At 35.4% G+C, this 15,123-nt stretch overlaps 1 protein-coding gene across 3 annotated transcripts in view; it reads right to left on the bottom strand.

Moving 5' to 3' along the window:
• USP3 (ubiquitin specific peptidase 3) overlaps positions 1–15,123 on the bottom strand; it is a 61,457-nt gene that overhangs the window by 34,095 nt on the left and 12,239 nt on the right. For 2 of the 3 annotated variants that reach the window (XM_011967810.1, XM_011967799.1), the window contains one exon: positions 1,686–1,769. In XM_011967810.1, coding sequence (XP_011823200.1) covers positions 1,686–1,769 — 84 coding nt within the window. Of the gene's footprint in view, positions 1–1,685; positions 1,770–10,194; positions 10,313–15,123 lie in introns of those variants that run through there. The other variant, XM_011967818.1, reaches the window with a different exon arrangement.

The raw sequence follows: 15,123 nt of genomic DNA, 5'->3' as shown, positions 1-15,123 counted from the left end.
TCCGTCGCTGCAGAAAGTTCTGCTGGACGGTGCTGCTCCATGGGGCATGTGGAATAGTCAAAAGTTAAGTAAAACACAAATATGATGGTAGTTTCTAAATTCCACTACAGATTAAACTAATGTTTGCAAAACACGAAAATGAATCTAGGTAATGTTTTTCAACATAGGAAATGTACTGTAACGTAGACTATTCACTGGGGCCAAGCAGACGTGTAGACAGGTGGTCTGTGCCACCTTTCATCTGAAGTGGTCAATGGAAATAAAAGATTTCCTAACTATATAAATGCATGGAGGTTCCCAAATGCCCTCTTTTCCCTTTGATTTAGTTCTGATTAATTTATTTCAGACTGAGAGGGTAGTCTTTACCTGGAGAAAACCATAAGTGGCAGAAAAAATATTCTGGTAGCCACCCACTTCTATAACAAATCATCAAGTTACTAAGACCTTTACAATGACATCACCACACCAAAGAGTGATACTACACATACATTCCTTCAGGAATCTCAGACTTCATGTTTATTGTGAACAATTTCAGAGAAAATTAAATATTTTGGATCTGTGTGTATCTGTCTCTAATCCTAGATAGGGCTCATCAAATTAGAAGAGAAGCGCTCTGAAAAAGAGCCAAAAGACGACAAACCAAAAAGTACTTAAACCTGAAGTACTTTAATTGGTTTAAAGAAATCATTATTCTTCCAGTATCGGCTTTATAATCTAGTCAGTCAATGAGATATACATGTCTGGTTTTAACAAACACTACGCAGTATTGCCCTCAAAGAAGTTAGGTTATTTCCTTTCAGTATGCAATTTTGAAACATTCTATGGGCTTTACACTTAAGTTTGCTAAGGCATTCCTGCTTTGTGCATGTTTTCACAATAACTTCTACACACCAACTGCCAAAATAAATTAGATGGCACTTAATGATTTGGTGTGATGTACACAGATTTCACTTGAGTCAGCAGTCATTCCACAGCCATGCTTCTATGCACTGTAGCTTCAAAGGCATGGCTAGCTGGGTTTCTGTTTATTGCTTCAATCTTGGGTCCAGTGAGTTTTCTCTAACTAAGCTATTTGACTATACCAAGAAAAGCCTGTTCACACATAAATAGTTTCATTTCTTTATGATGACAAAGTATTCATAGCTCCTTGTTAATGTCAAGTGGTATTTAACTGCCCCTAACAAGCAAGGAAAAGAAACTAGGATCCTGTGCTATTGCATAGATGCAAAGTGGAAAATATGTTCATTAAACCTAATTTCCCTTAAAAATGATGCATAAATCATAGTGCTTCCTAGTAGACCTCACAATACATTTGACAAGAGTTTTCTATTATCAAAAGTAACTCTATGATGATTTCACACCTTTTTCTGCCCTTTCCTTGTACCCTCAAAATTCCCCTTGCAAATAAATTGAGTAGCTTATAAATTGTTGGGTAATAATTTTAAAACAGGTTCTTGGGACCTTAGATATGTTTTATGACAAATATTAAATAAAATAAATGCAGAGCTATGACCACTATGGGCCAAGTTTTAGATATCCAAAGCCAAGGTTTATTTTATCAACATTTCAATCATATTATAAACATGAAGTTATAAAACTCATCGACAAAAACCCCACTCAAAAATTCTAAAAAATACTTCAACCCCATTCTTAGACCCTTCTTTTTCCAAAGGCCTATTACTTACTTTTCCAAGTTCTGTAAGTGTTCTCTGACTTTCTGTACCAGTCCCAGCTTGGTGTCATTGACCACAAAATCATCACAGCGATAACTGCAAGGAAAATATTAATCAATGTGTGTAAAGAGCTTGAGGAAACCACAGTAATGAAATCACTAAAAGGCCTGGCTGCTGCCAAGATGATCACATGGCTCTGCAGGCAGTTACTGCTGGTGGTAAGTTTAAAGAGGACCTGGAATTCACAATGGAATGTTTTTCAAGAGTCTTTTTAAAAGCCACGTAGGCAATGAACATGAGCTTCTTTTCACGTTTTTTACTCAAAAGCTCTTCAATTCCTCCTTTGAAAATGAAATAAGCTGCTACACGTGTTACATTCTTTTTAGTGGTGCCTAATACATGGAAAATGAAATAAAAAGCACTGAGTCTTTTCATGTAGCATTAAGGCTAAAGCTTTAAGGTAACACTTCCCAACCCAAATTAATGGGGAATTGGGGGGAGGAGAGATTTAAGTGAAAAGCAGGGAAAAGGTAATTAGCCTGTAGGGATATCTGAATAGAAAAACTAAAGTTAAAGCTGCACATTTTAAACAGAATTTAATTAAAAGAGATTGAATTCAGATGAGTTGAGAAGAATGATCTTTCATTCTGAGGCACTACAAAACAAAAGTATAAAACAGTGGCTATATCATTCAGGCAATTGATAAGTGCTTTGAAGAAAAATATTTAAGCTATTTTTAAAAACCAACACTCTGTGTGTTTTACAAGACAATAAGCAAATAATGTAACAAATCACACATAATATAAACTTTAACTTGTACGCATTAGCATTTAATTTTTTCCTGGGATAAGGCCAATTTTAACAAAAACAACTGACAAGCTGGCACTAAGATATTCTTTTGAATATGCAGCTTTGCATGAAACCACTTGTTATTACTACCAAAGAATAATAAAAATAACCCTGCCATTCTCAGCAAACAAAACTTTGAAAGCACAGCAATTACAAAAAATTAGGTCATCTCTAGCAGAATCCCAAAAACATCTTATATCTGAAAACCATTTTATTAAAAAGAGACAGAAAGAAAGAGAGAGAAAGAGGTGGGAAAAAGTAATTTTAAAAGATTACACAAAAAAGCAGGCTTGTGTCTTTTACTCAGAGAAATGAAAATTTTAAGTGGATGCTTTGAAAACTGTCACTACAATGTTATATATGTAATTATTTAACACATACTCTCATTAACTGACCACCCAGGCAGTCAATCAAGATTTCTCTAACATATTCTGAGTGTGTAAAGTCAGTTCCCAACAATTCCACAAATAGCAAAAGCAGTCTTTTATATCCTGGACCATTTTCTATTATCAAAGTACTACCAGCAGGAGAAAAAATTCTTCACTGGTCTTATAACCACCACATAAAGAAATTAAAATAGTGCAAAGTTTTAATTTTTTGCTCCCTCTCAGCACAAATATTAAGAGGATAAGATCTACTTTGTCTGTAAATTTGGGCTTAAGGCATTTGGTACCTCTATAAACCTTAAGCATTCACTGAAGAATGAAATTGTATCGTTACTCTACTCGAATTTCTGCTTACATTTTCATTTTATGTTTGTATAAGTTTATGCATGTAGTTTGAATAAAACGATACTCAGTGTTCAAAACTCGAAATGCTAGCATTTATCTGGAAAGTGAAGTCTAAGAGCAAACTCAGATCACTTTTTATGTATTTATAGGATGCCATTAATATCTAATTGAAAACTGAACCTGTAACTGCCACAAATAAGTGGTTGTTTAAACAAATAAATTATTTCAAAGTAAATTAACTGATTTATTTCTTTAAATTAAAGTAATCCTTTTTGGTATAACATGAAGTCAGCCTTGGATATAAAATTACATTTGTTAAAGTACAGACTCATTTACGGACTTGCTCTGTTCCTCCAGGCCAACTGGGTCCAGTTGCTTTGCCTCTCTACCCTTTCATCACCAAAGTAAGCTGATCTATAGAGCTGTGCAAATGTGGCTACGGCAACTGAGGAATACAATTTTAAGTTTTAAAACTTTTAATATAAATTCTTAACTGAAGCAGTGTAAAATCTTTTACAATTAAGCACAATGTTATAGTTTGGTAGAACTGTATTCTGCTTTTATTATTAAATTGTGCAAGATATATGGCAGTGCACAGTTGGGTAAATGTGTCATTTCTAGCATTACACAAAAGCATATCACCAGTCTAGAACTGATAGAATGAGTCAGTTCAAATGATTTTTCTATGCAACAATGTAGCACTGTAATGGGTTTATTTGAACATTTTATGCAGATACCATAAGTTACAGTGACACTTATGTAAATCATAATTGGCAATTAAATTAAAATACTTATTTTAATTATTTTATAATTAAATTATTTTTCTAGCTTAAAAATAGAAAAACTTTACTTTCAAGTGAAGGTATACTACTGAGGAAGAATCAAATGAAAAGAAAACAGACTCAACAAGGTATGTCACAAATTTTACAAAGAATGGCAATTGCAATTTGCTGCAGCAGAGCAAAATTTAAAAGCTGCTGTGTAAAAAAAAAGTTTTAAGATAACAGAACAGTTAAGAGACATTTTCAGCAAATGCATTTCAATTTAATACAAAATGGCTTCAGTTAAAAAATAATCAACAAAATTAGTCACAATCAGTGAAATCAGAATTAAATGTAAAACAAAAAAAATTCCTGAAGATTTTACAGAACTTGAGCTTGTAAGCAGCCAGCTATAAAACAGCTTGGGTTCTTTTTTTCTTTATTTTTTAAAAATACAGCTGGGGTATCCTGTTTCCCAGGCTGGTCTCAAACTCCTGGCCTCAAGTGATCCTCCCACCTCAGCCTCCCACAGTGTTGGGATTACAGGTGTGAGCCACCGCACCTGACTAGTTCAGATTCTTGTTCAATGTAGAAAACAATTTTAAGATGGTGAGATGAAAAATTAAATTATTTCAGTTAAGGAAATTATATTTTTAAATTATGAGGAAAAAAACTAAAAAGATATTTTACAGAAAGTGAAAAACCTTTGAGACATCAAGCAACTGTCAGTGAATAAAAAGGCCCTTCTAACAATACTAAAGATCAATTAAATCAGCATTTGAAAAGTTACAAGTATTTTTAGCTTTAGATGAATTTTAGAAGAGATAATGCCTAATTAATACTATAGGTATATCTGTCTCAAATGACCTTCAAATTTACAGAGAAATGTCTTCATCTCTTTGCAATCTTAAATTTAAAAACTGATCTTATGTTGTAAATATTTTTGAATTCTCTACATGTGTAACTTTCAGCTAGATATAAAAAAGTCAGTTTCCAGCAACACAATGTTCAAACATCTGTATTTGTTGGATTTATTTCTCTGATTACTTTGTTCTGCTGTGTGAAACACAATGCAAATATTTGTGCCCTGAGGCAGACTGTATCATGGAGGTAGCTATTAAAATTGTTCAGACCGGGCATGGTGGCTTATGCCTGTAATCCCAACACTTTGGGAGGCCAAGCCGGGTGGATCACAAGATCAAGAGATCAAGACCATTCTGGCCAATATGGTGAAACCCCATCTTCTTCTAAAAATACAAAAATTAGCTAGGCATGGTGGCACATGCCTGTAGTTCCAGCTACTCAGGAGTCTGAGGCAGGAGAATGGCTTGAACCCGGGAGGCGGAGGTTGCAGTGAGCTGAGATCGCGCCACTGCACTCCAGTGCACTCCAGTCTGGCGAAAGGGCTAGACTCTGTCTCAAAAAGCCCCCAAAATTGTTCAGTACATATGCACAAATGCTCTAAATCATCACCAGTTTATGGAACTGTTAAAAGAAATAGAAGACAATGAATTTAATGACCACATTATTAGCTACTGTTGGTTGCTTGAGTCAAGGAAGAGTTTTGCAAAGATTTACAATTCTGGTAACTCTAATTCAGATTTTCTTGAAACAAAAGAAATGCTTGCCAGTATTCAACAATCAAAGAGTAAACCAGGAATAGATTTTTAGAAATCTCAGCGTGATTTACACTGTTACCCCTATATCACAATGCATATCAATTAGCTAGATCTGAAGACCCGAGGAGAGAAAAAACTTATTTATGACCTAGCTAGACAAGTACAAGAATTTATGTTAAAACTGAAGCTTTTTATAATACAAATCAATGATTGTACACATTTTTCAACATGAATTAACATGCAGCAGCACAGCACTGTGTAAAGTGGCTGCAAAACCTATGAAAAAAAATACAACAAATGCTTTGTTGATATGGATAAACTTAGTTGATTTTCAATTTATATGATGCCCCTTTGAATTTCATGTTGATAATAATAAGTTTTTACAAGTGTTAGTGGACTTACTTAACCTGCATGGATATTTTGACGGTGCTGCACTTCTGAGTCAAATCAATTATTCTGAAGAGTAATTTTTGTCAATACAGACACAAATATTGGAGAAAAATGATTTGTTTGGTACTCGATTTATTGGAAAACAATGTTTGAAACAGTGTGAATCTACTTTTTTAACTGCAATTTTTATGAATCTAAATACAGATCAAATTTTTTTATGAAAATTTCACGAGTTGAGATGTACTTAAAATGTAAAATACACAATGGATTTCAAGGATTTCATATAAAAAAGTGCAAACTATCTCTAATAATTTCATATTGATTACATGTTGACACAGTATTTCTGATATACTAGGTTAAAAAACATACAATCAAAAATAATTTCACCTGTTTCTTTTTGCTTTTTTAATATGGTTACTAAAAAATTCAAAATTACATATGTGACTTGCATTAGTTCTCTTTTATATAGCACTGCTAATGTAGGGAATCTAAGATACTACCTGCCCCAAAATTCTACAATACTAGCATAAAGAGATAAGAAATTAACTTTATTGAACTATAAGAACTCAATTTTATAGTCGGGCATGGTGGCATGTGCCTGTAATCCCAGCTACTCAGGAGGTTGAGGCATGAGAATTGCCTGAACCCGGGAGACAGAGGTTGCAGTGAGCAGAGATCATGCCACCACACTGGACAACAGAGTCAGACGTCAGACTTGTCTCAAAAAAGGAAAGGAAGAAAAAAGAACTCAATTTTAGGCCAGTCAGGGCAACAAAGCAAGACTCCATCCCTGTGAAAATTAAAAAATAAAAAATTCACTGGGCAAGGTGGCTCACACCTGTAATCCCAGCACTTTGGGAGGCCAAGGTGGGTGGATCACCTGAGGTCAGGAGTTCAAGACCAGCCTGGCCAACATGGTGAAACCCTGCTTCTACTAAAAAATACAAAAATTAGTCAGGAGTTGTAGTGTGTGCCTGTAATCCCACCTACTCAGGAAGCTGAGGCAGGAGAATTGCTTGAACCCAGGAGGCGGAGGTTGCGGTGAGCCGAGATTGTGCCACTGCACTCCAGCCTGGGCAACAGAGTGAGACTCTGTTCCAAAAAAGCAAAACAAAGCCAGAATAAAATAATAAATAAATAAATAGCCAAGCATGATGGTGTGCACCTGTAGTCCCTCCCAGGTACTCCGGAGGCTGAGGTGGGAAGATCACTTGAACTCAGGAGTTGGAGGCTGCAGTGAGCTATGATCACGTCACTACACTCCAGCTGGGTGACTCTCTAAAATTTTTTTTTTTTTTAGTTTTTTGTAACTCTATTTATTTTTTTGAGGCAGGGTCTCATTCTGTCACCCAGGCTGGACTGCAGTGGCCCCATCTCAGCTCACTGCAACCTCCATCGCCAGGGCTCAAGTGATCCTTCCACCTCAGCCTCCCAAGTAGTTGGGACTGCAGGCACCCTACCATGCCTGGCCAATTGTTTAATTCTGCTTCCCAAAGTGCTGGGCCTACAGGCATGAGCCACTACATGCCTGGCTCTCTCGCTCACGTACTCTCTCTCTATTGAGACAGGGTCTTGCTTTGCAGCAATGCTATCATAGCTCACAGCAGCCTTGACCTCCTGGACTCAAGCGATCCTCCTGCTTCAGCCCACCGAGTAGCTGTGACTACAGGCATGAGTAACCATGCCTGGCTAATTCTTTTACTTTTGTAGTGGCAGGGTCTCACTGTGTTGCCCTGGCTGGTCTCAAATTCCTTAGCTCAAGCAATCCTCCCACCTCAGCCTTCCAAAATGCTGGGATTACAAGACTAAGCCACTATGCCTGGCCGTAACTCAACTTTATTTTGGCTGGATTTGTTTTTCACTAGTTTAAAATTTTTTTTTTTTAGGTTTTTACAACTATCTCTATTTCTTAAGACCCAATTCTAGGTGTTCCTATAGTCAGTCACTAAGAGGGACATTTATTTTAAGAATATAACTTTTCTACTGCTTGAATTTCATATTATACAAGTTGTATACATTACTATGATTGTTGTTACCGCTATTCTTTAAGGAAAACAGCTGCTTCCACAGGTCCAAACTTCTAAGGTGAGAGTGCCTGTTACGTGGTAGAGGATTAGTAAATGTTAGTTTCCTTCCTCTGTGTAACTGCTAGCCTCACAGCACATTCCTCTCTAGCTGCCTACATTCCCCTGGTTTGATTTCTTTTTCCTCTGTGGTCAGAGGTCAAAAGAAAATAAGTAGCAAAGGTGGGAAATAAATGAAAATGTAAATGTTGCCGGGTTGCTTTAGTCTTCAGATGAGAAATTGTCCCACTAATAGTGGTGTTTAAAAAGGCAAACAGACGGATTTGAAAGTTCTAAAAATCTTTTCCTGATTCACTACAATTGTATTGAAGCTTTTTGGTCAGAATTATGCATACCTCTGACACCAGGAAAAAAATTTAGCCACTCTTCTTAATTTTCCCTTCAAGAAGATTATGTCAGAATAAGTGGCACAAAAAAGTATGTAACTCATAGGTTGTGTTTTAAAAACGTGTAGATTGGTCCTCTGAAGCCTGGAATGCATATCCCACTTTGAAATAAATGCTATGAAATGCGGTTAAACGTTCTAGGTGGAAATAAATGTGTCCCAAAATATAGCTGAAATCCATAGTATTTGAAAAAACTCAATTTCTCCTTTCTTCTTTATATACTACTGGTGCTGAGAAACTGACAGGAGAGGGCTAGGCAGGATTCAGATAACCTGATTGGCCTCTAGGAGAGGAGGCCGGGCTCAGCATCTTCATATACATAGGACTTCATGTAATAAACAGAAGTCAGGAACTGCCTACATTATATGACCAACTTTTAGGCTATAAAATTTATACCTAAGCAAGTTTTGACTTACTGATTTTAAATTACTCTTCAAGAAAAGATGAGCTCTACCTTTTTTTTTTTGAGACAAGGTCTGGCTCTGTCACCCAGGCTAGAGTGCAATGGTGTGATCTCGGCTCACTGCAACCTCCACCTCCTGGGCTCAAGCCATCCTCCTACCTCAGCCTCCCGAGTAGCTGAGACTACAGACAAGTGCCACCATGCCCAGCTAGTTTTTTTATTTTTACTTTTAATAGCGATGGGTTTTTGCCATGTTGTCCAGGCTGGTCTCGAACTCCTGGGCTCAAAGCCATCCACCCACCTTAGTCTCCCAATGTGCTGGGAGCTACCGTGCCTGGCCTAAAGATAAGCTCTACTTCTGACGGACTTTTTGTCAGATAAGGACTGTATTTAACAGAAAGAAAGAAGTATTTAAGAAAAAGTGAGTACACTGAACATTAAAAAAAATACTTGAAAATTGTAGTCGGGTATATATTACAGATGTTACATAAGGAAATAGGATATAAAAAAGGAAGGTAAGAAGGAGATTGGTGTCTTTCTTTACTTCTAAGACTGAGACAAGTAACATTATCATCTTGGCTATGTAAAGATTAGTCTCAAATCCAAATTCATTGAGCCAAATATGATCATAAAGTAGTTTTAAACTTATTTAAGCCAACAGCTAATAAACTCCTAATTAAATATACAGTATAGTATAATATGCATACTGCTGTTAGACAGGATATATACAACTGATTTTACTACTGTGCACTGAAAAAAGATACATCAAGTAGCAGGTAAATTTTCATAACAAACACAAGCTATTTATTATATTACATAATTAGGGAGGTAAACAATGAATAAAATCAGAGCTTGAAAGTTATTTCAAATACCGTTGACACTAATAAACAACAAAAATGACACTGCTCAATTTTCTCATCACACTTATACTTTATATGTGCCTTTTTAGATTTTATTTCTAACGTATAGTATTTAACCTTGCCTAAACCTTGCTACTTTTCTTTCTATAAACTCTCAAAAACTCATCTTTTTTCTCTTCATTTCAAACAACATTCTTTTCTATACTTTGGTTATTTCCTTTGGTACATATTTTTCCCTTTTCCCTCAGAAACATTCAAATCCATAGCTATCTGTAACTGAACTAAGTATAGTATTTGATAGTCTCCATAACATCAGCCTTGCTTAGATATTCTTATCTCCCACCCCTTCCCTCCCAATCTTCCCTTTCACTTCAGTGTTACCTGCTCTATCTAGTTTTAGAGTTAAACTTTCATCCCATATACCACAAACTCTCTTACCCCTCAATATTTTCCATTTCGCACCATTCACTTATTTAATGGCAAAACAATATTCTTCATTCGGTCGTCTCCATCTTCACATTCTTCTCCCCTTCTCCAAAAATGAAAACACGCAGCATGGCTCAATCGTTTTCTCAGCCTAACATTTAATGTAGGTTTACTTCCTTTAAAAAATTCTAACTTTAGAAACACTCGTTTCCTTCCTGTTTTTGCCCTGCACTATATGCCCCCTCTAATTCTAAAAGAAAAAAACACTAGTCTACTAAAGTCAAAACAATAACTTTGGATAGAAATCCGGCTACTTCCCCTTTTACTAGTTTTGGTTAATAAAGTTACTTTCTTTCTACCAGACCTCACTTGTGTTAACTGGACTTTACAAGCAGTGAGCATCCAGACCTGCATTCAGTTACAAAAGAAGCCTTCAAGCTATTTTCATCAGCTTTCTAATCAAGTTAAAAAATAAACCACAAAACTGAGTATCCACTATATTCTATATATATGTATATACATATGCATTTGTATTAATAAATTATATAAGTAAATCTAAATTATATATTACAAAAAAAGTAATTTTTAAAGTGAGCTAGAAATGAAATAAACTATTTTAAATGTCTTGCTATTCACAATATCTTCATACTATTATTAAACTAATTTCCTTATTTTATTTTTTTTTTTTAAAGACAGTGTCTCCCTATGTTGCCCGGGCTAGTCTCGAACTCCTGGGCTCAAGGGATCCTCCTGTCTCAGCCTCCCAAAGTGCTAGGATTATAGGTGTGAGCCATCATGCCTGGCCATAATTTCTCAAAGTGCAATATACTATAAGGTAAAGGTTTGACATTAATGAGAGTGAATATAGATTCATACTTCCTATCATCTTCATGTTAATTTTTAAACATTTTGTCCAACTTATTAGGTCTTATTAGTCTGTGTTTTTATTAGATAGCCAATTTTATCCTGTAATGTGTCTGATGAGCACGGAGTAGGAAAATGTGTCCATTTGCCCTTTTCTTGTGTTTACATCATCGTCATTACCTTGCAGAATTTAAGACCTTTTAAAACATGGGTCCATTTGGCTAAACATGTTATATGGAAGGAATAAATCCATATAACTAAGCAGATATATAATGCAAAATGCTCAAAGTAAACAGAGGACATCACAGGTGAAACTGATTTAGGAGACTGTGTGTAACCCATGGCACACAATCATCAAATCTACAGACCTCTGGCAGCAGGTATTAAATATTTGACAAAGGTTTTTCTCTCCTTCCAAATAAAACAGTGCAGTAGTTCTAAATGCTCTTCCCATACTGCCAGTGCATTATTTTGGAGACCACTGCACTAGAAACTAGGTCCCTAGCACATAGCAGCTTCTCAACAAATGTTATTTATTGAGTAAAAAGGTGTGTTTTGTTTTGTTTTGTTTTTTAATGTTCACAATATGTTTAAGGACCATCATGTAAACCAGGATCTGTCCCAAGTAAACATTTTGAAGACAAAAACTGAGGGAGAAAAGGACTACTTATTATAATATCAAGTTTTCTTCATAAGGGGCATTACCTTCACTTTGTACCTTTCTTTAACACATTTATTCCTAGGTGTAACTGATAGTTTTGTCATTCTGTTGAATACTTTTGCTTGGTCATTTCCATTTTCAACTGATGACTACTAATAAGGAGAAAGCCATTAGTTTGTTTATATTTCTCATACATCAGCTTTCCAAAGTGTCTTATATTTAATCCTCATTGCTGTTTTCTACTAGAGTCTCCCTGGGCTTTCCAGCTATTCTATCATATCATTTGAAAGTAGAAACAATTTTTTGCTTCTAATATTTATGTGAATTATTTGACTTACTGTCTACTGTCTTACTGCAATGGTTAAAACTACCAAAACAATGCTTAATAATAGTGACAATCATGTAAATGATTTCAGGAAGTATTAGTCTTGTTTCTGATATAATGGAAATGGCTTGAGCATTTCATCATTTAGTATATGATATTTGCCTTCTGGTTTTTGGCAAACTATAAGGGCTTAAGTTTCCTTTTATTTCAATGTTATTAGTTGTTTAAAACAAGAAACGGCTCTTGGATATAAAGTATATTTTGCTTCCAATGGGACAATAATCTGAGGTTTCTTTTAATAATGAATATGTTCATAGAACTCAGGTGAAATTAACTCTACTTGGTAATTATATACTTTTCTTTCTGATAGCTTACTGGGTTAGATTTGCTTTAAGTCATAGTTATTTGCAACTACAGTATCTTATTTAGTAAAATTGGCTTATTTTCTTTTTGGAGTTTCTGTTAGATTTCTATCTTAAGGTTTTGAAAGTTTATAACACTAATATACTTAATGTTACATTTTAACAGTTTGAGGCTGCACTGTCCAATAGTAGCTAGTAGCTACATGGGGCTATTTAAATATTAAAATAAAAAGCACTTAATTCTTCACATTAGCCACATTTAATTGCTCAATTGCTACCATCCTGAATAACACATATGTCATACCCAAGACAGAGAAAAATCTCTACCTCTTTCTCAGCTTTAAAATTCTAAGTTTTTTTCAATTCCTGTTGTTAGTGCTATTGAAGTTACCCAAGTCAAGATTTCCACATTGGCCAGGCACGGTGGCTCACGCCTGTAATCCCAGCACTTTGGGAGGCCGAGGAGAGCGGATCACGAGGTCAGGAGATCAAGACCATCCTGGCTAACATAGTGAAACCCTGTCTCTACTAAAAATACAAAAAATTAGCCAGACGAGGTGGCAGGCGCCTGTAGTCCCAGCTACTCGGGAGGCTGAGGCAGGAGAATGGCGTGAACCCGGGAGGTGGAGCTTGTAGAGAGCCAAGATGGCACGACTGCACTCCAGCCTGAGCGACAGAGCCAGACTCAAGATTTCCACATCCTGTCCTTGAAGAACTAAGAAAATATTCCCAAAGCAAACCATTCTTCACTCATCTGAAACAAGAAGGAATAATCATACAAATAAAACCTTCATATGCAATAGTAAAGAAACAAGTCTTTTAATTTACTGGCTACAAAGCTATCTTTACACAGTAAGCCATGCATAATACTAATACCAATAAATAAATAAATAAATAAAACCTCTTATGCAACAAAAACCCCTGAAACATGACAGATCCTTAAGTTTCAAGCTCCTTTTCATTCACTTCTATGACATTTTGATATTTACAGGCAAATTTGACCTCTGGTTTTATTATAAATGACAGTAATACTGAAAAAAAAAAAAAAAAAAGGAAGCTGATATTCTAGTGATTTCATCTATTTCAAACTGAGAAAGGTTAAAATCTAAAATAATTTGTTTAGGAAGCAAGAGTATTTTTAAATTCTCTTACTAAACTCTGATGTATTGCCACCAAAGAAGCCAGTTATGGAAAAGTAGAAGAATACCTGCAGAGCAAACCCATATCCTTTGTTAAAAGCAAACAAGTACCAGCATATCTTAAGGAAGAGCCTTTTATGTTTTTAGATTACCTCTATTAGAAAGTTTCTTCTTAAACTTCAAAATATTGTTTTTAAATAAATAAAACTCTCCCTGTTGTCTAACTTTTTACATTGAAAATTTGCATCCAAATAGTTTATAAGAACGGTCAACAAAATATTTTCCTTTTTAAAAATTTTTAATCACAACTGCTGTAGGAAATGATTCATTATCTATTTAAACTCACAAATAAAGCTTTATGTTCATTTTAATTAAAATTGTTATTTATTACAAGTGTTTAAAATCTGAAATTCAAGCCTCTTTTCTAGACAAATGATTCACATTTCACAATATTTCTTCATTTGAAAGGATGCTTTAAAACATTACCTGCCCTAAAGGAATATACTTTTAATATTCCTTTCATAATTCTTCATTCTCAAAAATTCAGCTATTACTGATAAGGATATTAAAGTTGACAAGACTATGTCAGATGTCAAAACTTACTGGTTCAGTATTTCAAATCTATTAACTCCAAAAGTCTACCTCCATAAAAAAAAAATCAAAGTTCCTAATTTTAATCTTTGTTTCTTCTCAATCACAATAATGTACACCACATAAAATTCTATATGTATTGGTTAGGGGAGGGAAATCGGGATGGGAGCAAATGAAATACTACCTAACAAACAGTAAACTAAACACTAGCTCTTGTGTGAAATCTTAGGAAGATTTTTATTTTCATCGAAATCTTAATTTACCTTTCATTTTCAAGTTAATCTGCTTATCTCCTTAAGAAGTGGGTTTGTGTCAAATCAGAATCGTTCCTTTTGGCACTGCTTTCTCTCTTATGAAACAGTAACCCGATTTATATGGTTCTGCCTGGTTAATGCATGCTTCCTCTGTGGGCCCCTGTTTACATCAAGGTGGAGGGGCACTGCTCTATGAGGGTGTCCATCTTGGGAGGAAAATGAAGTAGTTCACCTATATCATGATTTAAGTCTTCTGCAGGAAAAATGTTATATGGCTCTTTAGTCCCTCAAGATGATCAGGGGACATAGTATTACAGCTCTGATATAACCTTCCCCGTTTCTGAAAGACAGTTAACAAAATTCAGTCTTTCAAACATACGTCGTCTACTCTGCACCAGACACTGCATACTTGGGAAGAATACAAAGATCTGAGATATGGTGTCTGCAGTCTCCAAGGACATTTACAACTAACTAACGTGCAGCAGGAAATTATAAGGATTCCAAGAGCTGTGAGTTCAGGAAAGATTACATTCAGCTACAACTGGAACTAGGGGAAGAGTAGAGTTCAGTGATAACTTCATAAAGGATTGCAAACATAGGACAGGGCAGGGAATCTTGGCAAGGGGAAAGTAGGGAAAGAAGGACTGAAAGCCTCAGAATATGTTGTAACTTCTCTAGGGACAGAGCATACTGCAAAAAAGGCTTTGACTTTAGTTAAGATATTTATAATCAAACACCTTAAACC

The sequence above is a fragment of the Mandrillus leucophaeus genome, unplaced genomic scaffold, assembly GCF_000951045.1.
Source record: "Mandrillus leucophaeus isolate KB7577 unplaced genomic scaffold, Mleu.le_1.0 Scaffold12, whole genome shotgun sequence".
NCBI lineage: Eukaryota > Metazoa > Chordata > Mammalia > Primates > Cercopithecidae > Mandrillus > Mandrillus leucophaeus.
This window is presented reverse-complemented; position numbering and strand designations above follow the sequence as displayed.